At 46.7% G+C, this 25,557-nt stretch overlaps 1 protein-coding gene across 1 annotated transcript in view; it reads right to left on the bottom strand.

Annotated features, from left to right (window-relative positions):
* Nucleotides 1-25,557, bottom strand: part of LOC146808456 (transient receptor potential cation channel subfamily M member 2-like) — a 694,250-nt gene that overhangs the window by 160,500 nt on the left and 508,193 nt on the right. Inside the window, exon 16 of the mRNA XM_085623563.1 lies at nucleotides 22,041-22,159. Coding sequence (XP_085479689.1) covers nucleotides 22,041-22,159 — 119 coding nt within the window. The remainder of the gene's footprint in view (nucleotides 1-22,040; nucleotides 22,160-25,557) is intronic.

Raw genomic sequence — 25,557 nt, 5'->3', positions numbered from 1 at the left:
TGTGCAAAAACATGAAGCGACATGTGCCACATCACTGCCTGACACACCTAGGCCCTGCACATGAAGGACTGCACTGACAATGACTTGATGTACAGCCTTGTGCGAGTCTGACACCTCCATTCCTTTGGTGTGCGCCTCCTATCTCCAGTGTAAGCTGTGAAACGCACCGTACACACGCTCTGAGGGCGTATACGGTCGTATCACTATATTGGGTTTGGGTAGGAGTACGGTGTGTGTACGGAACGTACACACGTACGTGTACGACCAGTGTGTACACGTACGTGTACTACGGTAGTACACGAACGTCTACGACCAGTGTGTACACCTAGGTGTACACACTGGTCGTACACGTACGTGTACACACTGGTCCTATCCCTATTGTAGTGTTGGCGTAGGTGTACGCCATAGTGATACGACCCGTACACGCGCGTGTACGGGCCGTATCACTATGGCGTACACCTACGCCAACACTACTATAGGGATACGACCCGTACACGCGCGTGTACAGGCCGTATCACTATGGCGTACACCTACGCCAACACTACTATAGGGATACGACCCGTACACGCGCGTGTACGGGCTGTATTACTATGGCGTACACCTACGCCAACACTACTATAGGGATACGACCCGTACACACGCGTGTACGGGCCGTATCACTATGGCGTACACCTACAACAACACTACTATAGGGATACGACCCGTACACACGCATGTATGGGCAGTATCACTATAGTAGTGGTGCCCTAGGGGTACGTGTGAAACGCACCGTACCTGTGTGGGGATTTCAAAATTACAATGGGGACACATAAGGGACAAGTATTAGGGCCTCAATGCATGCTGGTTGTCATGGATACCGAGTTTCAAGATCAAAATTTTCCATCATGTGGGCTGGAAAAAGCAGTTGGCCACATTATACATTGTTGCAAAGTGGTTGTTGACTTGACATGCTGCTGCAAATTTGAAAGATGCTAATGCTGTCACTGGTGTATGTTTAAAGGGATTGGAGGAAACGTAGGATGCAAATGAGTCTGACCAATCACTCTGTACTCCTGTAAATGAAATAGGCCAGCAAGGCAGATATAAGTCAGCCAGAACCCATGAGAGGGCACTTGCCTGCACAACACGTCATTGGACACCACTGCTGCTGTCATTGCGTCCTCTGTCAACATGTCCAGGTCTGTGGAGAGGGCCCAGCCATTCACCCAGGAGGAGAATGAGGCGTTGCTGGACGTCATCCTCCCACAGTACCCCAGCCTGTATAGGAGACCAGGGGAGCAGGTGAGTGCTGACTCCACTAGCTTTGACTGTGCCCCTTTTTAGTGACTGTAACTTCTGGCATTGTGTCCAGGTGTGACAGACATGCAATGTTGTTGAGAGTGGGTCCCAGGGGGGGGAATGCCTTATGTCTCCCATGCAGAGCATGATGTAGTTCATGTCTGCTCTCCTCAAATTCAGCCTGGCTAATCCTTTTGGGCATTTTTGTTCTATAGTCCTGATGTGATTCTGTGGTCCCCCCGGTGTGACAGGTGACTGTACCCACAGATGTGTGTGAGTTGAGCGGAGCTGTGGTGAGAGTGTCCAAATGATGTGTACGCCACCTGGACATTGATGTGTGTGAATGCTCTACCCATCTGATGTGAGAAGGAAGCCGTGCTGTGTGTCTGACTTGCTGGGCTAGCCCCACGCCTGTGACACCCCCCAGGAAGGTGGCACATGTGCAGAGTGAGGTTTGTATCCGCTGTTGCCAATGGCAGGTGAAAGATCTGTGCCTGTGTGTGTCTGTGTACTCTGCTGAGGTTGCGTCAGTGGCCTGGGGCATGTGACTGCTTGGAGGTGCTGTCCATCAGCCTTGTGTTGCTTGTGATGCACAGTGTGTGCCATGATCAGGGAGTGTGTCGAAACCCTCATGCCACCTGTGTACTTTCAATGCCATGTAGTGCATTGGCGCTTACACAGAGGCGAATGTCCCTCTGACAAAGGTGCTATTATTTGGCAGCATACTATGCCCTGTTCAACAAATCAATGATGTTAAAATGTGTGTCTCTGTGACATGGAGCAGGTGTAGTGATGTAATCTCACTTTGTCATCCTCACAGGTAACCGCCTACGAGAAGGGGAGAATTTGGAAGAGGGCCGTCATGGCCGTGAATACGGTGGAGGGTCGCAGTCGGCGCCTGCCCCAAGTGAGGAAACGCTGGCAGGACATCCGGTGCTGGACCAGGAGGATCACCCGGGTCCTGCTGGAGGACTCACCACCACGCCCCCACGGCGGGCACCGGCGCCTGACCCACCAAATGAAGCGTGTCCTGGCGGTGGTCTTCCCTGAGATCGATAGGCGGTTACAGCAGCAGAAAGGGGGTAGGTACATGTGTGTTTGTTGTGTGTCACCAGTTTTTGGAAGTGCTCATTTGCCTGGATACAGTGCCAGGGTTTATATGTGCAGTGCATATCCTGTTCACCCAAGTCAACCGGTGCTGTTCTTCCTCCCTTCCCCTGCTTGACATGTGTTCCCTGGTCTGTGTGTAATCACTATTGCACATGGTCATCTAGGCTGCAAGTTAATCAAGGTGCACACTGATTTCAGCATCATGTGTGGGGGTGGTCTGTGACATGTGTTGGTACCTTGCCTGTGCCCTGTCCTGTTCACTCATTTGGGGGTCCATAATTGTTGGCACTGTCCTGAGTCTCAACATAGGATTGAGAGGTTTCAAATAAACAGACTTGCAGCATGCTTGACCGATGTAGTGGCCTCAGACATGATGTGCATGAGTGGGAGATATGCATAGTGCCGGAACGGTTGCTCCTGTTACAGTCAGATCATTCCAGGACCATGGAGCAGTGTGCCCACTCCAGTCCCCTGAGACACCTTTTCCTAGGAATCATGTGTCGCATCAAACACTGTGCCCATTCACTGTGTGTTCAGCATAGGTTGGCCTCTCTGGCATTGTTCCATGGCCCCATTTGTATTTACGCACAGTGTGCTACATGTCTCCACTGTCCATGGTGACCCCATTAGGCTTGTGCATCCTCACACTGGGCAGTGCCTGTGTGTCTATGTACAACTTTCTGTTGATGGTTGTTTTTCACAAATATGTGTGGTCAGCCTCACGAGGTGACGTGGAGTACATTTAGGAGTTCTTGATGCACATTTTGTTAATCCCAGATTAAGAGGTGTAAGTACTTGCTCTATCTCAATCACATTGTCTCAGGTAGGGGGGGGGGGGTTGTGCAGGCAAGGCCTACATGTCCAAACCTTATGTCTCCTTGCCAGGTCTGGCCTGTGTGTGATAATTGTCTGGACAGACACTCAACGTGCAGTGACCCAGGCATGTTGTGCAGGGGGTCATGTTTGTGCTTTGCAGCATGTGTCAAAAGTTAAAAGACATGTTTCCTGCTCATCCATTTTTGGCACCGGTGTGTGCTCCAGATGCTACGTAGTTTGGTCTGTGTGTGCTGACATCTATGTGGACATTGTTGGTTCCCATGAGGGTGTCTCCTCAGTGCAGGTGCTCATTATTCCGACACAATTGCATGGCCATTAGCCAATGCATTGTCCTGTGTCTGGACATGTGTGCCACTCCACATGACAGATAGTAGGTCAGATGTGTTGCCAACTGTGTCATCATGGTACAGATGTCCATGTGACAGGTGGCATGATTCAAGTTGTTAGTCAAGATGTCTTGTACCTTGGCACTGACTACACTTGTCAACATGTCCCAATAGTTTATATGCTTGACTTAGATATTTTGTTGTGAAGGACAATAATGTGCCTGCATGACAGATGTCTACCAAGGAAGTGCACAAGAACCCACCTTTACACTTTTAGGGGACACGCTGGCACATTTAACACAAAGGCACAGTTCTGTAATTAAATTGATTAGAGATTATACATATACATGTTCCCACAGTGTGGTTGCATTTGGGTTAGTCCTCGGTTATTGCTGATACCAACTTACGGGTGTCATGTCATCCAGATCACCGTGGTGCCATGTATATGTACTTCCTGATACCACATTTCTTCTTAACAGTGGCTTATTTGCATTAGTCTGGCAGCTCATACAATGACTGTGTAAAAGTAGCTTTGTGTGCACCTCCTTGTGTGACTTCTGTTATCCAGGCACATGTGTGTTCTGTTCCAAAAGTGGCACATTCACACATTCCAAACATGTCGATTGTGTAAAGTGTTGTGATTCCCAAGGGATCACAATGTATTTCTTTAGGGTTTACAAAGTACTCACAGGTCTCTGAGTGTGGGGACACCTTCAGCATTGGCGTATGTTATTTGGCCTTGGGTACACCAATACTGTTTTTTTCACAGTGAACAAGAGGTGGCATGCCTTCATAGTCTGGCTGTGCTCCACTGTTCACAGACACTAGCTTCTCAGTATAATTGGATATGGAGTTATTTGCTGTTGTGTCCTGATGTTCATTTTTTCAGGTGGCATGGTGGGTGAACCAACTGGGGAGTGCATGGCTTACATATGTGCAGAGTATTCTAGATGTTACTCATGATGCATTTCCTGATATGCACTGTGACCTATTTTGTTTGGACTCATGTGTCAGATGTACACAGGTGACTGATTATTTCATGTCTCTTCACCTTGCACACAGCATCATCGGGGGACACCGAGGGAGACACCTGCACAGACCAGGAGGAGGGATCGAGCACCGGTGCCACCACTGCTGGGGAGTCGGCGGAATCAAGTGGCACGGAGGGCGAGGGGAGTCAGGCGGAGGACCTTTCTAGTACCAACACCGACTACGACGCTGACAGGTCCCAGGCTGAGCTCCCTGAGGGGGCGGAGGCTGCTCCAACAGCTGGCAGCAGCACTACAACTGTCAACGTTCCCTCCATTCCCATCACCGCCCTCCCACTAGCTCGGGTCCCTTCTGTCCGTGTAGGGCAACAACGTGTCTCCTTCGTGCCAGGCACTGCACCCCCTGCCCCTGTCTCCCCTGCTGCCCTCAGTGCCGAGTCTGTGGACATTCAGCGGCAGTTGCAGGTTGGGCAGACATCGATCCTGACTGTCCTCCATGGCCACACCAGACTGCTGACACAGATGGTGTCGTACATGGAGGGCATGTCATCTGCGATGTCTGACCAACGGATGTTGCTGAGGTCCATGGACTCGTCACTGACGGCAGCAGTGAGTCTCCTGCAGCGCGTCGTCCCCCCTACCCCTGCACCATCCACACTTCCCACTCCCATGCCTGTCCCAAGCACACACAGACATTCCCAGCCACGCACCCCACCAGACACAGGCAGCACACCAACAGGGAAGGGCAAGCTCACACCTCCTGTCACCCACACTCAGGGGGAAGAAGGCACACCCACTGGGTCTAGGGCACACAGGCAGACACGCAGCCACAGTCCAAGTCTGCATGCCTCACTCCCCAGTCCCTCCAATGTCACTCCCCTCGGCTCCCCTGCCCCACAGTCTGAGAAGAAGACATACTTGGCCGTGCAGGGTCTCAGCCCCACTGGTTCACCATCACGCAAACGGGCAAGGCACTCCATGGGTAGGGGAGTTGAGTCCCCCCCCTGTCCACCACCTCCCCCAGTAGCGCTGCAACCCATCCCTCCGACCCCCCCCCCCTTCCTTAGGGCCTGTGGTTCCTTCGGGTGCAGGGGAGACGCTGGCCGAGCTTGCGGACGTGTGCAGCGCCATGCTAACCGCCACCTTTGGCGCTGACCCACCCCCTGTGGTGGAGTCGTCCGTCCCTGCACCCACAACACCTACCCTTCCCCCTCCTGTCCCTGCGGTGCCTGGTCCTTCCCCACATGATGCCCCCCCCCGTCGCTGAACCAGAGGTTTAGTATGTGCAGGCAAGCTCGGGGAGACGCGTGGACATGTGTCCCCCCCCCAGTACTTCGCATCTGGACTGGCCTATGGCCTTTGTAAATATTGTCCTTTTATACCTTTAAATTTAATGCTGAATAAAGCATTTTGTTTTTCCTTTGACCACGATTGGTTTTCAGGTATTGATGTTGGTGCTGATGCTCCATGAGTTGGGGTGGTGATCATGTGTTAGGTGTCTGGGAAATGTTGTAGTCTGCTGCTCATGGGGTGGACCCTGGTATCTGCGTGCCATCACAAGGTATCAGAAAAGAATCTTTGGTCGTGTATGCTCTTTGTGTATGGAGACATTGTCCCAAGGAGTGTTCCTTCCTCTGTGGCACCTGACATCTTCCCTGCAGGGAGTTGCACAATTGTTGTGCTGAACCTGTGTCTACATTTCCTTTGTGGGTGACGGATCCCTTCAACTATGGCCATGCCTGCTCATCAATGTCTCCGGCTGCATCGTCTGTGCCATCCTTGGTAGTCACTGTACTGGTGTATAGAGTATGTTGCCATGCCTTCATGTAGAAATTGTCCCTTTTTCGCACTATGCATGTGTGTACTCCCAGCCTGGCACACATATGGTACTTGTTCAGCAGGGTATTTGTTCACCTGACTCACAATTGTGGGCATTGTATCTGTGGGAAGTCCTCCCTATTCCTACCATGGGAGACAACAACTTGGTGGCTGTCCCAGCACCTGTACATTCCTATCAGCCCTGGAATGTGCGTGACAGTGTGTGTTCCCTTTGGCTCTCTTAGTTTAGTAGGCCTTAACATAACTATACAGTCTAGTGACATGATCTCAGTGTGTGTATTGTGCTGCATCCGCCAGGGGTGGGTATGCATGTGTCATTTGTCCTCACACCCACATGTGGTGTGTCATGCAGTGGGGGAAAGACTCCCATCCTCATTGGAGTGGGATACTGCTGTCAGTGATGTGTTGTTATGGCACTCTCAACATAGTCGCACATTGGGGATGCGTTCATACACCCATGGAGTTGTGGTCATCTGAGGATGATGTACACACCCCCATGTCTCTGTCCACTGCTGGGAGTGATATGTACCCACCCCTCATATGTCTGTCCACTGCTGGGAGTGATATGCACCCACCCCTCATATGTCTGGGCACTGCTGGGAGTGATATGCACCCACCCCTCATATGTCTGGACACTGCTGGGAGTTCTCTGCACCCACCCCTCATATGCCTGGACACTGCTGGTAGTCCTCTGCACCCACCCCTCATATGTCTGGACACTGCTGGGAATCCTCTGCACCCACCCCTCATACGTCTCTGGCCACTGCTGGTAGTGATATGCATCCACTCCTCATATGTCTGGACACTGCTGGGAGTTCTCTGCACCCACCCCTCATATGTCTGGACACTGCTGGTAGTCCTCTGCACCCACCCCTCATATGTCTGGATACTGCTGGGAATCCTCTGCACCCACCCCTCATATGTCAGTACACTGCTGGGAATCCTCTGCACCCACCCCTCATACGTCTCTGTCCACTGCTGGGAGTCCTCTGCACCCACCCCTCATACGTCTCTGTCCACTGCTGGGAGTCCTCTGCACCCACTCCTCATATGTCTGGGCACTGCTGGGAGTGATATGCACCCGCCCCTCATATGTCTGTCCACTGCTGGGAATACTCTGCACCCACCTCTCATACGTCTCTGTCCACTGCTGGTAGTGATATGCACCCACTCCTCATATGTCTGGACACTGCTGGTAGTCCTCTGCACCCACCCCTCATACGTCTCTGTCCACTGCTGGGAGTCCTCTGCACCCACCCCTCATATGTCTGGAAACTGCTGGGAGTGATATGCACCCACCCCTCATATGTCTGGGCACTGCTGGGAGTGATATGCACCCACCCCTCATATGTCTGGGCACTGCTGGGAATCCTCTGCAGCCACCCCTCATACGTCTCTGTCCTCTGCTGGGAGTCTTCTGCACCCACTCCTCATATGTCTGGACACTGCTGGGAGTCCTCTGCAGCCACCCACCCACCCACCCCCTTGGTGCAGTACTCTGCTGTCCTGGCCATACACCCCCCCCCCCAATTTACTGCTACTATGCTGCACCAGGCCGTAGTCCGACATTTGTGGCGTGTGTACGCCTTGTATCCATTATGTACTGGTGCCGTAGGGGTACGGGTGAGATGGACCGTACCCCTGCATTCATAGGGTGTGTACGGCCCGTACCACGCGTACCCCCACCCCACCACTCCAATGGTTGTATGGCCCGTACCCATGCCCCCCAGAGCGTGTGTACGGTCCGTACCACCATTGTAGTGGTGACGTAGGGGTACACGTGGTACGGACCGTACCCACTCTCTGAGGGCATGGGTACGGGCCGTACCACGCGTACCCCTACCTCACCACTACAATGGGGGTACGGACCGTACACACGCTCTGGGGGGCATGGGTACGGGCCGTACCACGCGCTCCCCACCCCACCACTACAATGGTGGTACGGACCGTACCCACGCTCTGGGGGGCGTGGGAACGGGCCGTACCACGCGTACCCCTACGTCACCACTCCAAAGTGGTACGGCCCGTACCCACGCCCCCCAGAGCGAAGGTACGGGCCGTACCACCATTGGAGTGGTGACGTGTATGCGTCCACGTCCACTTCCGTTGTGGCGGTACGTGGGATTGGTGGACACACCCCCCGAAGTGACCCGACCATGGAGGTAATTTATGTGCAGGATATATATGTTTTACATTGGGTGGGGGTTATGTTTCCTGCCCCTCGCCCCCCCCCCCCTTTGCCCCTGGGTGTTGATCTGACCTTCTGCGGCGTCTGCGGCGGTTTCTGTGCACCAGGTCGTAGGCTAGGAGGGCCGGGATGACACGTAGGATGGGGTCCATGGCTGTCCGTCGCGTACCGGTGCTCCTTCTTCGCGTCGTCCTCAATTTCCCAGAAGATTTTGGCTGCCGTAAAAAATGAGCGGTGCGGAGTGACGTGGGCACGGATCGTACTTGCTGGTCCGTAAAACGCTGCCTGACTCCGTCACGTACGCGATGTCCCGGATCGGAATTGTGGGTATTTTTTAGCCGGTCGGTGTTTTGTACGACTTGTACGGAAATGGTATTTCTGTACGAATCGTACTTGCGGGTTTGTAAGGTGGTTTTCCCGGGTACGAGTCGGACGGAGAATACGCTCCGTACGACCAGTCGTACCACGGTTTTACAGGATCGGAATCGGCCCCTTACTGTGTGAAGAATAGTATACTATTAAAGTAAACATTTTAAATCCCAGAGAACATATTCTAAGTAACTTCAAAAAGAAAATGGAATCCCAGGCTGTACTGCTCGATTTTTCCGGCCTTTTCTTGTGATTAACTAGTGTGACTTCAGTCTCTTTCCATCCAAGTCTAAGGGTTAGAGTAGTGTATAGAGCCTATTTATTAGGCCTGTGTTCTTCCCCATAGATCAGGGTTTGCACACATATCCTAGGGGATAGATTCGTTAGCTTTGTTTCATATTATTCTTCCACCGATGTTAGTTCTGTTTAATGAATGTATAATAGACAGAAGTCAAGGGTGAAATGTACTGCTCCGGCCTTTTCTTGTGTTAAAGCATAACTACTGTGACTTCAGTCTCTTTCCATCCAAGTCTAAGGGTTAGAGTAGTGTATAGAGCCTATTTATTAGGCACTTCGACATGATCCTGTGTTCTTCCCCATAGATCAGGGTTTGCACACATATCCTAGGGGATAGATTCGTTAGTATTAGGGGTAATCTGTTCTGTAGTGAGGGTATTTCATGGAGCCGTGCTGAATTCAGGCCTGGTAGGCCTTAAACGGGAGAGACTCCATCTTTCCTCCTGCTCTGGCAGCTTGGGATGCTTCTAGGTCATAGGCAGTGTTTTAGTTAGGAGGTGTTATTCGCTTGGAGAGAACCGGTTCAGGCCGGCCCTTATCGAAGGATTGTATTTTTCTTCATGCCGAAGACACTACATCAGGCCGGCCGGCTGGGAACGTGTCCTTGGCACGGGGAGGTACAAGAATTTGGTGGGCGGCAGGTTACGGGCTGGAATTTTCCATGAGAAAATGCACATCTATATTAGTGAAAGTCTGAGGCAGACACTGGCACTTGCTTTTAGTCCGTAGGCGGCACCTGGCCGTTAGCAGTAAAGCTACTACTTATTCCAGGGAAGACAGATGACAAACTTGAAGGTGGAGAAAAACCGAGAGACAGATATTCTTCTAACAGAATAGCCAAAGAGAAGAGAGTAGCCGATGAGGAAGAGGTCCCAGTGACTCGGAGAAAAGAGAAGGGAGTAGATCCGTGACTGCGGAGGTGTGACTTCCGGGCGAAGCCGAGGCACAGACGAGAAGGGAACCTAGATGACCATTGAGTGCAGGCTACATATGACCAAGGTGATGTCAACCCCTTTTTATTAGAGTGTACAACTTAATCTTTCACTTTTCTTTGCAGGTTGTATGTGATATGTATTATGTTCTGTGAGCGTGTATGTAGTGACTAAATAAAGTATCCAGTTTGTAGTGAATCAACATGTGCTGCGTGTTCTTGTATAAGAGGGTAGCCTATTCTTCTAGTCAGCTGTGACTTGACATGAACAGATGTTAATCCTGATCAGGTAAGTGGTAACTGAATAAGGGAGAAAGGAGCCCCTCGAACTGGGGAACAGGTTGTGCTCAACTAGCAGTCTTTGTGTGATCTGATGCATAGTAACACTGATTCCCTTGTTGTATGTCGTGGTAATTATAGGATGAACTCGTGATGTAATGACTAAATAAAGTATCCAGTTTGTAGTGAACCAACATGTGCTCTTGCATGAGAGGGTAGCCTATTCTTCTAGTCAGCTGTGACTTGACATGAACAGATGTTAATCCTGATCGGGTAGGTGGTAACTGAATAAGGGAGAAAGGAGCCCCTCGAACTGGGGAACAGGTTGTGCTCAACTGGCAGTCCTTGTGTGATCTGATACATAGTAACACTGATTCCCTTGTTGTATGTCCTGGTAATCATAGGATGAACTCGTGCTGAGGCTGCCGTCTGGGTAGGAAGTCCTGGGTCCATTTAGGACCGCGAGGCTGAGGCTGCCGTCTGGGCAGGAAGTCCTGGGTCCATTTGGGACCGCGAGGCTGAGGCTGCCGTCTGGGCAGGAAGTCCTGGGTCCATTTGGGACCGCGAGGCTGAGGCTGCCGTCTGGGCAGGAAGTCCTGGGTCCATTTGGGACCGCGAGGCTGAGGCTGCCGTCTGGGCAGGAAGTCCTGGGTCCATTTGGGACCGCGAGGCTGAGGCTGCCGTCTGGGCAGGAAGTCCTGGGTCCATTTAGGACCGCGAGGCTGAGGCTGCCGTCTGGGCAGGAAGTCCTGAGTCCATTTGGGACCGCGAGGCTGAGGCTGCCGTCTGGGCAGGAAGTCCTGGGTCCATTGAGGACCGCGAGGCTGAGGCTGCCGTCTGGGCAGGAAGTCCTGGGTCCATTTGGGACCGCGAGGCTGAGGCTGCCGTCTGGGCAGGAAGTCCTGGGTCCATTTGGGACCGCGAGGCTGAGGCTGCCGTCTGGGCAGGAAGTCCTGGGTCCATTTAGGACCGCGAGGCTGAGGCTGCCGTCTGGGCAGGAAGTCCTGGGTCCATTTGGGACCGCGAGGCTGAGGCTGCCGTCTGGGTAGGAAGTCCTGGGTCCATTTGGGACCGCGAGGCCGCCACTTGTATTATAAGAGGTCTTGGTATATATATAGTAGGAATTCCCTGTCCTTAGGTGGTATATATATGTGGTTATTTAGGTGTGAATAGGCCCTAGGGAGGGGGTAACGTTCTGGCTGGGTTAGAGAGGCTCTGTTGAGCGGGTTCTATCTGATCCAAAAACCCAAGCAGAACATTTGGCGTCACGAACCGTTTACGTATTCTGTGTGCGTTGTGTTGTATTGTGTTTGCTTTCGGCGTGTGCGTAGTTTTGTTTGTATATTCTTTGTGATATACTTGTGTGTCTAGCATTTCTTCTTCTTCTTTCTTTTTCACGATGTTTTCTAGAAAATCTAAATATACTTTTAAGTTGCCCGTTGATATTCCCGGATGGGATTCAACGCCTTATGAAGCCTTAGCCCGTGAGTGGGCTGAGAAATTGAAAGCAGACTCTTAGATATCAATTGATTTATTTGCATGGGGGTAGACCATATGATGTGCTGGCTCGTGAAGTGAGCTAATTGTGCTGAGTTAGAATTGGTATGTGTGTGTGTTTAAGCGTGTTTTGTAAAAAGTGCTTATAAATAGCTTGCTACGTGAGGCAGAAAGGGCTGGATCCCTTTCAAGTGTTGGTTAAGGAATGCATATCTAATGTTTTCAGTTGCGAAGTGAATGTAAGATATCAGAGCTTACCTCTGAAACGTGGGACTCCCTTGAGATTCCAGACTCCGGAGTTGCAATGAAGGGTGTTAATCAGCAGGAGATTAATGACATTTTAGACAGAGACAGCGGTGTTATTTTAAATGTGTTGATTAATATGCATCAAACATGTGGGCATTTGCAAAAAGAACGTAGTGAGTTGAAAACAGAGCTAGTTGATGCCCAGTTTGAAAATATATCTTTGAAGACAGAATTAAATGTGTACCAGGCTGTGAAGCTGTTTCCTTTGACCAGCCAGAATGATTCAGATGTGATAAATGTTACAGAGAATGCAGTCAGTCTACGAGCTACTAAGACAGTTTTAATTAATTCTTCTGATGAAGTTTTTCACCTACAAAGGAATGTGCAGGAAGGTAAAAAGACAAACGGTGAGTTCATTCAAGAGCAATGTGCCCTTTTTAGTTACAGGAAAGTGCAGGGAAATAACAGGTCACTTTTAAATTCAGATGCTGGACAAATGCAGATGATTCTGTGCTTTCTGGCGCCAAAAGATTGTGGACAGAACAACGTTACAGACAATGTGGTTTGCCCATGGGAGATTGCAATGGTTGTTAAGTGGCGTGTACAGACAGAAAAACACTTTGCACAGGATTTGATAGAAAGTCCTGAAGTGGAGTTTGAAACACAAGATTTCCCAGTGAAGGTGCCCTATGTTACATAGGTAATTAATTTGAAATAGTACAGAATGCCTGATGGGCGTGAAGGGATAAGTGAGATCATGCAGGGCTTGACAGACTGAGGTGGTGACCCTAATTGTGTAGCCTGTGTGCAAATATACCTTCTTTGACTGATGCTGTCCCAGATATTGTTACAGAAGTAGCATGGGACTTGATATGTGACTTTTGATATTGCCAATGCTTTTTTTTCTTTTTGATATGTCAAGAGCAGTTTAGTTTTTCTTTCTCATGAGGTGATAGACTAATGTCAGTTAAGAATTTGCTAGAATTAGTTGGACAGAATGGGAGAGCATTTTCAGATTAAAGAATGTGAAGTCTTGCTGGAGGTAAGGAGTGGTTAAAGCTGTTTTTCCTCTCAGACATGCAGTGAGATCATCCAGCAACGCTGAGCAGAGCTTAGGCTTTCTGTGAAGTCCGAGAAGGAATTCCTACGGGAGGGGTCATCCCATCTCAGCTCCTCTCCTCAGTAGGCAGGGACAGCTTCATGGAGATAGATGCCTGGGAGGCTTGCAAAGGCGCTGCCCCCCCCCCATGAGGAGAGTCACAGATAGTCCACGAAAGTTGGCAGGAGTGCAGATCACTCCGACCTTGAAGGCGATAAGGTGCGAGCTACAGACAGCCGGAGAAGTCTCTGCTTGTTATGTTTGGCAAGGGGCCATTTAGTGTCCGCAGAGATTTGTGAAGGGGGGCAGCACCTGTGAGGGGTGCAGTGAGAGAAGTGAGAGAAGGAGACTGCCCCAGCCCTTCTTGCTGCGTATAGAAAAGGAGGGATTTTATCAAGACTTCAGAGGCTAAAGCGTTAGTAGTATTCTTACACAATTCCCCAGAGCTGGAGGAGACCTATGTAGACAGAAATTAAAATATTGTATTTTTAGAAATGCAAGACGGAAGAAGTGTACTTTTGAAAAATGTTTTTTGCAAGAAGAGTGATGCTTGTTTCTTTTTCAGATTCGCCCAGTTCTCCGCGTGTGAGTGGGACTCCCTTCTCCCGTGTGAGTGGGGCCCTCCCTCTCCCCCCCCTCCCCCTTCCCTTCCCTCCCCCCCCCCCAAGCCTGGAGTGATCACCAGACGAGACGGTGGCGGCTGATGCCTGTGGCTATCCAGCCTGGATGGGGTCCTCCCTTGTCAAGGAGATACAGCTGCTGATATATACCAGAGAGCATGATGGACTGCTTCTTTCCAAGCAAAATGGGATCAGCAAAGTGTGGAACTGTTTCCTTCACGTGAGGCCAACTTTATATGCATGAAGGCTGTGTGCCTTTCACACAAGGTGACTGCTTGTGTGACGATGAAAACTAACGACAATAGAGGGAATTACAGGATGTGCCTTGCCAGAACTGTTTTATCAACGTGAAGTTCAGATGCGATGGAAGACGGCTGTGTGTTTTTTCACACTGAAGGACTGTTTTTTGTTTTTAGGGATGGAGACCAATAGAGACGCTTTGCAGCGATCAGAGTAGATATTTTCTAAAGTTAGTGAACAGTAATAACCTGTAGCTGTTGCTACAATATGAGTTTGGCGGTGGAGTTTCCAGTTTAACCATTAGAGGCATTAGGAGCATTCAAAAGCTTGATTCATTTATTTTGTGTATCCATTCGACATGTATCCAGATATCTATGAGCTATTTCTAGATGCACCTGAGTTATTGCTACTACATGTGTTTAGAGAATGCAGACTTTATTTGCTCTGAAGTGATTATCATATACCTTTGATGAGTTTTTCAGGTTTGCAGTGGAGCATTTCAATCATAGTTGCTTTTTAGTCATGATTTGTTTTGAATTATGTATTTTTGTGTAGCCACTTCAACACATGAGTTGCTGTTTCAACATGTGCTTTTTAGTAGTTGTGACTTTTAATTTAGACATGTGGTTTTAAATGGTTTTGCTTTCAATTGAGATATGCAGTTCTTTAATGATAGTTTTGCTTTTCAGTTATGTAATACAGTTGCTATTTGCTAGATTTTGTTTTTGACATATGTGAATGGTGATGATCAAGGGTCATGGGGTGCAATGTAGTGAATTAGCCACTTTTGTGGTCTGACACCCTATGGTGACCCTCAACCACCACCATTCTGTACTGACTTAAGTGTGTTCTGCCTTTTAGTGGAATAGTCTTTCCAAGAATAGAAGGTATGGTATGTTGAGGTGCAGTCTTGTGGGTGGTGGTGCACACATGTGCTCAATGTTGTATACTGAGGTATTTAGCGTATAATGTTATTTGGGTTAGGTGAATTATGATTTTGACCTATTGGCTTTGACGTGGTCTAATGTGATTCTGCCTTTTGACTCTACCTTGCTTCAAACTTTTCTGTGTGCACAGTGGTGCTTGTAAGTTGTGTGGATGAGAATTATTGGTGTTCCTGCTTTGGCAGTCTATAATGCCAAATCTATTGGGAAAATGGCCTGCTGGATGGTGAAATCCATTAATAATACTTCTACAGTCCTGTCTGACATGCTATTGGACGCCCAGGGTGAACGTAGGACCATTTTGCAAAATCGAGCGGCCATTGATTATCTTTTGCTTAAACATGGACACGATTGTTAGGTATTCTGATTATTATCGGCATTTTGATTTCTATCTGTTGCTTTATTCAGTGTATTCCTTTACTACTTCAATTCTGCACACTTGGTACTAGACATAGATCAGTTAGTTTTGTTTCATATTATTCTTCCACCGATGTTAGTTCTGTTCAATGAATGTATAATAGACTGAAGTCAAGGGTGAAATGTACTGCTCGATTTTTCCGGCCTTTTCTTGTGATTAACTAGTGTGACTTCAGTCTCTTTCCATCCAAGTCTAAGGGTTAGAGTAGTGTATAGAGCCTATTTATTAGGCCTGTGTTCTTCCCCATAGATCAGGGTTTGCACACATATCCTAGGGGATAGATTCGTTAGCTTTGTTTCATATTATTCTTCCACCGATGTTAGTTCTGTTTAATGAATGTATAATAGACTGAAGTCAAGGGTGAAATGTACTGCTCCGGCCTTTTCTTGTGTTAAAGCATAACTACTGTGACTTCAGTCTCTTTCCATCCAAGTCTAAGGGTTAGAGTAGTGTATAGAGCCTATTTATTAGGCACTTCGACATGATCCTGTGTTCTTCCCCATAGATCAGGGTTTGCACACATATCCTAGGGGATAGATTCGTTAGTATTAGGGGTAATCTGTTCTGTAGTGAGGGTATTTCATGGAGCCGTGCTGAATTCAGGCCTGGTAGGCCTTAAACGGGAGAGACTCCATCTTTCCTCCTGCTCTGGCAGCTTGGGATGCTTCTAGGTCATAGGCAGTGTTTTAGTTAGGAGGTGTTATTCGCTTGGAGAGAACCGGTTCAGGCCGGCCCTTATCGAAGGATTGTATTTTTCTTCATGCCGAAGACACTACATCAGGCCGGCCGGCTGGGAACGTGTCCTTGGCACGGGGAGGTACAAGAATTTGGTGGGCGGCAGGTTACGGGCTGGAATTTTCCATGAGAAAATGCACATCTATATTAGTGAAAGTCTGAGGCAGACACTGGCACTTGCTTTTAGTCCGTAGGCGGCACCTGGCCGTTAGCAGTAAAGCTACTACTTATTCCAGGGAAGACAGATGACAAACTTGAAGGTGGAGAAAAACCGAGAGACAGATATTCTTCTAACAGAATAGCCAAAGAGAAGAGAGTAGCCGATGAGGAAGAGGTCCCAGTGACTCGGAGAAAAGAGAAGGGAGTAGATCCGTGACTGCGGAGGTGTGACTTCCGGGCGAAGCCGAGGCACAGACGAGAAGGGAACCTAGATGACCATTGAGTGCAGGCTACATACGACCAAGGTGATGTCAACCCCTTTTTATTAGAGTGTACAACTTAATCTTTCACTTTTCTTTGCAGGTTGTATGTGATATGTATTATGTTCTGTGAGCGTGTATGTAGTGACTAAATAAAGTATCCAGTTTGTAGTGAATCAACATGTGCTGCGTGTTCTTGTATAAGAGGGTAGCCTATTCTTCTAGTCAGCTGTGACTTGACATGAACAGATGTTAATCCTGATCAGGTAAGTGGTAACTGAATAAGGGAGAAAGGAGCCCCTCGAACTGGGGAACAGGTTGTGCTCAACTAGCAGTCTTTGTGTGATCTGATGCATAGTAACACTGATTCCCTTGTTGTATGTCGTGGTAATTATAGGATGAACTCGTGATGTAATGACTAAATAAAGTATCCAGTTTGTAGTGAACCAACATGTGCTCTTGCATGAGAGGGTAGCCTATTCTTCTAGTCAGCTGTGACTTGACATGAACAGATGTTAATCCTGATCGGGTAAGTGGTAACTGAATAAGGGAGAAAGGAGCCCCTCGAACTGGGGAACAGGTTGTGCTCAACTGGCAGTCCTTGTGTGATCTGATACATAGTAACACTGATTCCCTTGTTGTATGTCCTGGTAATCATAGGATGAACTCGTGCTGAGGCTGCCGTCTGGGTAGGAAGTCCTGGGTCCATTTAGGACCGCGAGGCTGAGGCTGCCGTCTGGGCAGGAAGTCCTGGGTCCATTTGGGACCGCGAGGCTGAGGCTGCCGTCTGGGCAGGAAGTCCTGGGTCCATTTGGGACCGCGAGGCTGAGGCTGCCGTCTGGGCAGGAAGTCCTGGGTCCATTTGGGACCGCGAGGCTGAGGCTGCCGTCTGGGCAGGAAGTCCTGGGTCCATTTGGGACCGCGAGGCTGAGGCTGCCGTCTGGGCAGGAAGTCCTGGGTCCATTTAGGACCGCGAGGCTGAGGCTGCCGTCTGGGCAGGAAGTCCTGGGTCCATTTGGGACCGCGAGGCTGAGGCTGCCGTCTGGGCAGGAAGTCCTGGGTCCATTTAGGACCGCGAGGCTGAGGCTGCCGTCTGGGCAGGAAGTCCTGGGTCCATTTGGGACCGCGAGGCTGAGGCTGCCGTCTGGGCAGGAAGTCCTGGGTCCATTTGGGACCGCGAGGCTGAGGCTGCCGTCTGGGCAGGAAGTCCTGGGTCCATTTAGGACCGCGAGGCTGAGGCTGCCGTCTGGGCAGGAAGTCCTGGGTCCATTTGGGACCGCGAGGCTGAGGCTGCCGTCTGGGTAGGAAGTCCTGGGTCCATTTGGGACCGCGAGGCCGCCACTTGTATTATAAGAGGTCTTGGTATATATATAGTAGGAATTCCCTGTCCTTAGGTGGTATATATATGTGGTTATTTAGGTGTGAATAGGCCCTAGGGAGGGGGTAACGTTCTGGCTGGGTTAGAGAGGCTCTGTTGAGCGGGTTCTATCTGATCCAAAAACCCAAGCAGAACACAGGCGTAAGCTTTATGTTAACCCTTTCCACCATTTGGAACCTTTCACTCGTGAGAACCTGACTGGCTCATTGCGGCCAAGGTTTCAGATTGCTCATGTGCGACATTTTCATAATTTCAGTGTAATTATGAGTGACATTTAATGGCTATCAGTTACACTTTGTCGTGAGCAAAATCAAGCAATGAAGACAAGGGATACGTAAAATATATATCAGGAATGACACCCATCTGAGCAACGAAAAACTCTAAAAAGATCTTAAAACTGCTGCAAAGCACCAGAAATGGAAGGGCACTAGGACATGAGGGCCAAGCACACAGCCTGAGCCAGCCTCACTGATGCTGAACTCAACTTTGTGCAGACAGTGACTGAAATGCAGAGCTCATCTGTAACTTTAATTGCAGTAACAGGGCTGAATGATGACAAGCACTTCACTAAAAGTACATTAATAGGAAGAAGATGTGTGACACAACTTTGTGCAGATTGCAGGCAGACTAGTGGCTGCAGTGCAATTATACAGAGCTCAGCAGCTGCAACTTACTTTGCTTACAGTACAGGCTGAATGATATCATACTCCTCAGTAAATTCAGAAAAATTAGGAAGAACTTAGAAGTTGAGTGACACTTGCTCTATGTCAGCGAGCTCCCGGTCTGACGGATGGTATGCACCAGCTGTGAAGTCACCCAGGCGCACTGCTGCGGTCCAGGAGAATACTTGACAGTCTGACTCGTGCATAGGTGGCATTGAAGTTGGCTCCAGACTGCTCTGGGCTTCAGTAGAATGAGGCACCACCATCTCCGGCGCCCCCCGCAATCCAGAGGGTCAGACATGGGTCCTAACAATTAAGCCACTGGTCCCCAGCCGGGCCATGCAGCACAACATATTGTGAACTGCAGCGGTGGGCTCCTGGCTGCGCTGCCAAATTTAATCTGTACCATGGGCGGCAGGGCCCGCCTATAGTTGTGTGTGTGTCACACACTGTCCAGCTGTCTTGACAGTTGCGATTGGGCAAATTATCATGAAATAACTGACTGTTGTGACATCCTCTCAGTGAATCTGAATGTGCCGAGCCGGGGTGTCAGGTGAAATGTTACATTGTAGCCAGCTGAGTAACCCGGCCCCCAAGCCTGCTGCAAGCAGTGCGTTGCCAGGGAGGAGCTTTTCTAAGTCAGTGTTGTGCTAATTAGCAGCGCTCCAGCTTCCTGAGGAGGCGAGTTAAATGCTTGACAATGCATTTCAGTGCTGTGATGCGGACCACCACACTGAAATGCGTTAGTCTAAAGTCTGATGTGTGGTACTTGGCAGGGCTGATAGTTGCAATCTCTGTGCAGAAAATACTCTGTCCTTTGTGCTCCTGCTCTCTGTTGTTTTTCATACCGCCAGGCTGCTCAAAGGCATGTTGATCAGTGTTAGGTCGGCAGTTGGACACCTTCCTGCTGTCAAACCTCATGCAGTGGATTCAAATCTGGATATTGCTTTTTTAAATGAAGTCTGGGTCAGGGACGATACGGTTGATATACTTAGCGAGATCAACCCACCTAATTTGTCTTTACATGTTTTGCATCACATGGGTAAGATGAAAGATTAATGATTCCCTTAGTACCCACTGTTGCTTTGTTCATGTATATAGATCTCCTAACAGTGGATCAAAAGCAGTTAACTTATTAACCTCCATTTCATGTCAGGTCTCTTCTGATACTGCACACATGGTTATTTTAGGTGATTCTAACTCTCACTTTGAGAACCAACCTGGTTTTCGCATTAGCTCAAAAATTGACCAATCTTTTTTGTTCATTTGGTTTTTCTGGTACGTCCCTGTTCCGTCTCATCACTTGGGTCACTCGTTAGATATTATTTTCAACTAATAAGTTACTTTATCATACCCAATATCCCTTTCCGTTTACATGGACTCGCCACTTCAATGTTCCCTTCTCATGAATCTCTCAGAAGGAGTATGGTGCTACCTTCTCTCCTCTTCCCTCCCTTCAATCTCGTAACTAGAAGAAGCTATTGATTGTGAGCCTAGCTACGTTCCAATTTTTGGTCACCCTATCAACTCCTTCCCTGCTAAGATCCACACAGATCTGTTGCTGTCTGAATACTTTGTACCTCTTGCAATCCTCAATGCTTCCTTACCTGTAGGTGATGATTCCTGGGAGGCTCAAACAGGTGCTTGTCACTCCTACCTTGAAAATACCCTCTTTGAATTTTGATACCGTGGCTTATTATATGCCCATTTCCCTGTTTCCATATATGGCGAAGCTGCTGGAGCGAACAGTTTTCCTGCAGCTCCAGGAATTTATAGCAGCTACCTCTGCTTCATTTGGCACAACTGGGCTTTCGCCCAGGTGTTCGTACCAAGTTGGATGCTGTGTCGTGCCTGTTGCATTGATATTGCTGGATCTCTCCACAGCCTTTGATGCAATGTATCACCACATTCCTCTCAAGAGGTTGCCGTAAATAGGGACCTGACGCACAGCACTCTTGTGTTTCGCCAGCTCTCTCTTCAATAGGTCATATTGTGCCTTTTCCCTTCTTTCATATCCACATTCAAAACCCTTGACTGTGGAGTTCCTCAGTGGTCCACTTTGCCAGCAATTTTGTTTAATTTGTTCATGGTTTCTTTGGTTCATCTGAACCGGGTCAGGGGTTTCGACCTGTTTCTTTATGCAGGTGATCCATAAGCTCTATTTAGGACTGCTGGGAATTCTGAGGAACCAGCCTCTGCTCTTCAGGAATACCTGGCTAAAGTAAACCTTTGGACGCACGTCAACCATCTCAAAATGAAAGGCGCCAAGACCTAAAATCTTCATACCCTAAGATCTACTTGTCTGCCAGTATCCCTTCTGGACATCTTAACTTGGTCCCAAGTCTCTCTTTCGACCTGAGTGAAGAATGTAGGTGCAAACATGTATTTCTCTTTATCACTATTTGAACAGGTCATCTCTGTGCTAAAGTCATGCTACTTCCTGTTGTGTACTTTAAAACCCTTTCATATCTGTTTACATTCTCTCACAAGGTACAGATTGTAAATACCTTTATCTTGGACCCTCTTGAGTATTAGAAGTTTATCTGATTCACCAACTACAACTTGTCCAGAATTAGGCTACTAAACAATTGCTGAAATGCGAGTTAAAAGATCCCATTTTGCCAGCTTTGACCCACCTCCCCTGCCTCCCGGTGAAATGCTGCCATCCATTTAGATTCACACATAAGGCCATTTATTCTCCTACTCGTTCTTCTCTCAGTTCCTGCTTTAGTTAATATCAACCCTAAAGTTCCAAGATATCAAAAGGCAAACTTCTATTTCAGATCCAGGTTTCTGCTGTTGTGCCTTTTGCATACTTGCTGTGAGAAAGTGGAATTCCCTACCTCTACAGCTTTGGAAGATGGCATGCCAACACAAATTTAGGAGGACCTTAAAACGTGTTTTTTTAGGCAGGAACAATTAAGCTTTGGTGAACACTGAACCCAGTGATGCTGTCTCCAATTTGGTTGGACATTTTCTAAAAGCACTGATACTCCTGTTGGGGTGGACATTGGCACTTTATAAAATTAAACAAAAATGATATAAGACATTTTCCAAGATCTTAACCGCGGTTTTATGGAACCCCAAACTGTGGACCTTATCCACGACACCTCGACATTAGCAGAAAGTACAAAAGCCCATCTACACTGGACATGGTTTGCCCTAGTGGCTTTAGATGACACAAAGATTTCTAATTCAGACTGTTTGTCTCCTCCTTGAAAGAGGCCCTTTTATGCCTGGCATTAACAGATGCTGTAGAGTGCACCACATGGTCGTATTGAGGCTTCAATAGAGCGCAGACAGAAAGTGATACAAAAGCTGGACAGGCATCAGACCTACCTGCAGATTACTCCTACTGAAAAGAGAAACAAGGCTAACACGTCCACCTGGTTCCAAAAGTTGAGGATGTACAACCTGCACTTCTTCACACATCCCACAACATCTGGGTTGTAAAAGCTCTGAGGAAGACACAAGGAAGGCAGTTTCAGTGCTGATACACCATGTATCCCTTGCCCTAGGTTCGGCAGCGGACCCCCCCACCACCCTCTGTCGAGTCTCAGAGCGAACGGAGTGCAAAAAGCATCATCGTTGTACATCACACTGGCTGCCGCCAACTCACTCTTTCCAGAAGAACCCATCCAGGGTGGGATTGATCCTCCTTTTTCCTGGTCTCACTGATATATATTTCTGAATCCACAGTTAACAGAGGTGGTCAACTCAAGGGCACACTAAGCCCTATCCCTACTCTCAGAGTTGTGCCATATGGTCTAAGGTCACATAAACCCTCAGCAGTAATGGGCACTGAAGATAGCTCCACACTAAAAGATTCTAACAGGGCCACTGATGGTTGACTCCTGCAAACATCTCTTCCTTCCCTAAGTTCTCAAACCCCAAAAACACATAATTCACAGTATTTCTATGCTATAACAGCTGATTTCCTGGGAAAGAACTTGGTGATTGTCTGTCTTTCCAAGAGTGACCTGTTGCACAGAGGGGAAGCGGTAGATTCTCCGTGCATGGTATTTAAGATCTTGATACATGCTTCCACCAACCTCCCACAACACCTTTGTAAGAAAATCTGTGATCTTCCAAACACCTACTGGAGTTATCATTGGCTCGTGCTTGAGTAGCATGGGCCAAACTTAAAACTTACTCTTAAAAGTGTTAGGAGGGAGACATCGGAAATTCGAAAAGCAATATAGTTTATAAAAAAGGTAAATTAAGGTCCAAAATAAAAATATTAAAAATGTGTATATGAAAAACTCAAAACTGAAAAAACTGAATACAAATGGGTATAACCATTTTCTGTTAACATAAACGTGGAAATATAAGTCTGAAGGAAATAGATAAAAGTCATAATTCTTTTTAGTTTTAGCAGGACAGAGCGAAATGTTAGGCCATCAGCAAACAGAGACCAACAACCCAATGTTAAGAATTGCTTGGAGTTCAGGTCACTTCGGGGGGGGGTCATGTGAGGTCTGGATCTGATGAGGGTTCCACAACATTGTTAGTCTGAGGTTAGTCTAAACCTGACTTTGGACCTCATTAAGGGTTGGGGTACTACGCCAGCTGCCAAAACTCCCAGTTTAGCATTTAGAGTGCTGGGGGAGCAGGGTTTCACCTGCGGTGAAGCCAATACTGGCTCTGCCGTCAGGAAAATCCTCACTAGGTTCACTGATAGAATATCAATGTTAAAAATATTGATGTTCAAAATAACAAAAAAAATATATAGACTACAAAAATATTGACTCCCATACCTACACAGGTAAGTATAAAAATATTGAATCAAAAATATTGATGTAAAAATATAGTTGTAAAGGATATCGATTTAAATGTATATATAAAATAATATATATTAAATATACTAAATATTATATTCATTTTAACAAAATTAATTTAATAAACATTTTTACAAAATATTACAAATCAACTTAATTAAAAAAACATAAACACAAAAACAAATCACTTAATCTCCCTGTGTCTAACAAAAATGAATGTGTCCTGATGTAATGAAACTGGTGCTATGTAAAGCGCTCTGATACTTGATACTTTCGGGTCAAGTTTTCGCTTTATAAAACTCAGAAACAAAAAACAAATAATAATAATAATTTATACTTATATATATTTTCTTTAAAATAACTATTATCTTTAATTTAATTTTAAACTTTAAAATTATATAAAAATAATATATATGTATATATATATAATAAAATATTTTTAAAATCTTGAATAAATTAAAACATTAAACTATAAAAAATTTTTTTTACTTAAATTGCCCAATACAATCAGTGCAACAGTAGGAAAAGTGTTGAATAGCAAAATAATTAAATTTACAATTCCAACCCCAGTGAGGGCAACAGTAGGGAAAGTGTTGGATAGTTGAGGGGCAAAAATTACTAATCTCACTCCAAAGAGTGCAACAGAAGGGAAAATGTTGGATAGCAAAGGGGTAAAAATTAGTATTTCCACTCCACTGAATGCACGGTAGAATAAGGGGCCGATTCCGATCCGGGTCAGAAGGGCACCGAACGCGATCTGGCCGGAAAAACTACGAGCCGTACGCGTGTTTTACGGCCGACTCGTACAGCTGTACGAGCGAGCAAGTACGATGCGAGCCCCTTAGTGTTCGATAGCGGATGGGTAAAAAAATGTATTCCCACTCCAGTGAGTGCAACAGTAGGGAAAGTGTCAGATAGCGGAGGTGTAAAAATTACTATTCCAACTCCAGTGAGTGTAACAGTTGGGAAAGTGCAGGATAGAGGAGATATAACAATTACAATTCCCACCCCAGTGAGTGCAACAGTAGGGAAAGTGCTGGATAGTGGAGGGGTAAAAATTACTATTCCAACTCCAGTGAGTGTAACAGTAGAGAATGTGTTGGATAGCGGAAGGGTAAAATTTACTATTCCCACTCCAGTGAATGCAACAGTAGGGAAAGTGTTGGATATTGGAGGAAAAAAAATACTATTCACACTCAAACACACCCAGAAAAAAAAAGAATACTGAAAAAATGAATAAAAAACATTTTTTTTTAAAAATATGAAACATATAAAAAGAACACATATTATAATATTAATAACATATAACAAAAACCTACAAATATTATATAAAATAAAATAATGAATAAATGTACAAAAATATAATTCTTTTAAACTAGAAAATATTTACAAACAGAAAACACCACACCAATAACAAAACACTTCAAAAATTTTAATTAAATGTATTTACATAGTTAACATAATTTATTATGAATTAAAACAATATTATTAATAAAAAAACTAATAAACATTAATTGACTTCACACACTTTAACACTATAATATCCACAACACACACCTAAGTTAAACTATAAAATAATAAAACACAATTAAAAATTATTTTAAAATTAAAAACTATTACAATTAACATCTAATAATCTAATATTTAAAATGTAGTTAATACCCACCCTTTACCCCTTTAAAAGTAAAAACAACACACAACACATTACCGAAAATAAATATCAAATAATTAACATTAATTAACAACAATATATTAATTAATTACACACAAATTACTTCCCACCCTTTACTCCTATAAACGCCACATACACATGTAAAATGAATTACACAGTTACCATAATTAATTACCAATTAATTATTTAAAATTAATTAACAACCAATTATTAATTCATCAATTAAAAATAACTTACTTCCCACCCTTTATACCTATAATAACACAACACACACCTAAAATTAATTACACAATTACCAAAATTTATTACAAGTTAATTAACAACCAATTATTAATTCATAAATTACAAATAAATTGCTTCCTACCCTTTACACCTATAAACACCACAACACACGCCTAAAATTGAT

The sequence above is a fragment of the Triturus cristatus genome, chromosome 8, assembly GCF_964204655.1.
Source record: "Triturus cristatus chromosome 8, aTriCri1.1, whole genome shotgun sequence".
Lineage (NCBI taxonomy): Eukaryota > Metazoa > Chordata > Amphibia > Caudata > Salamandridae > Triturus > Triturus cristatus.
This window is presented reverse-complemented; position numbering and strand designations above follow the sequence as displayed.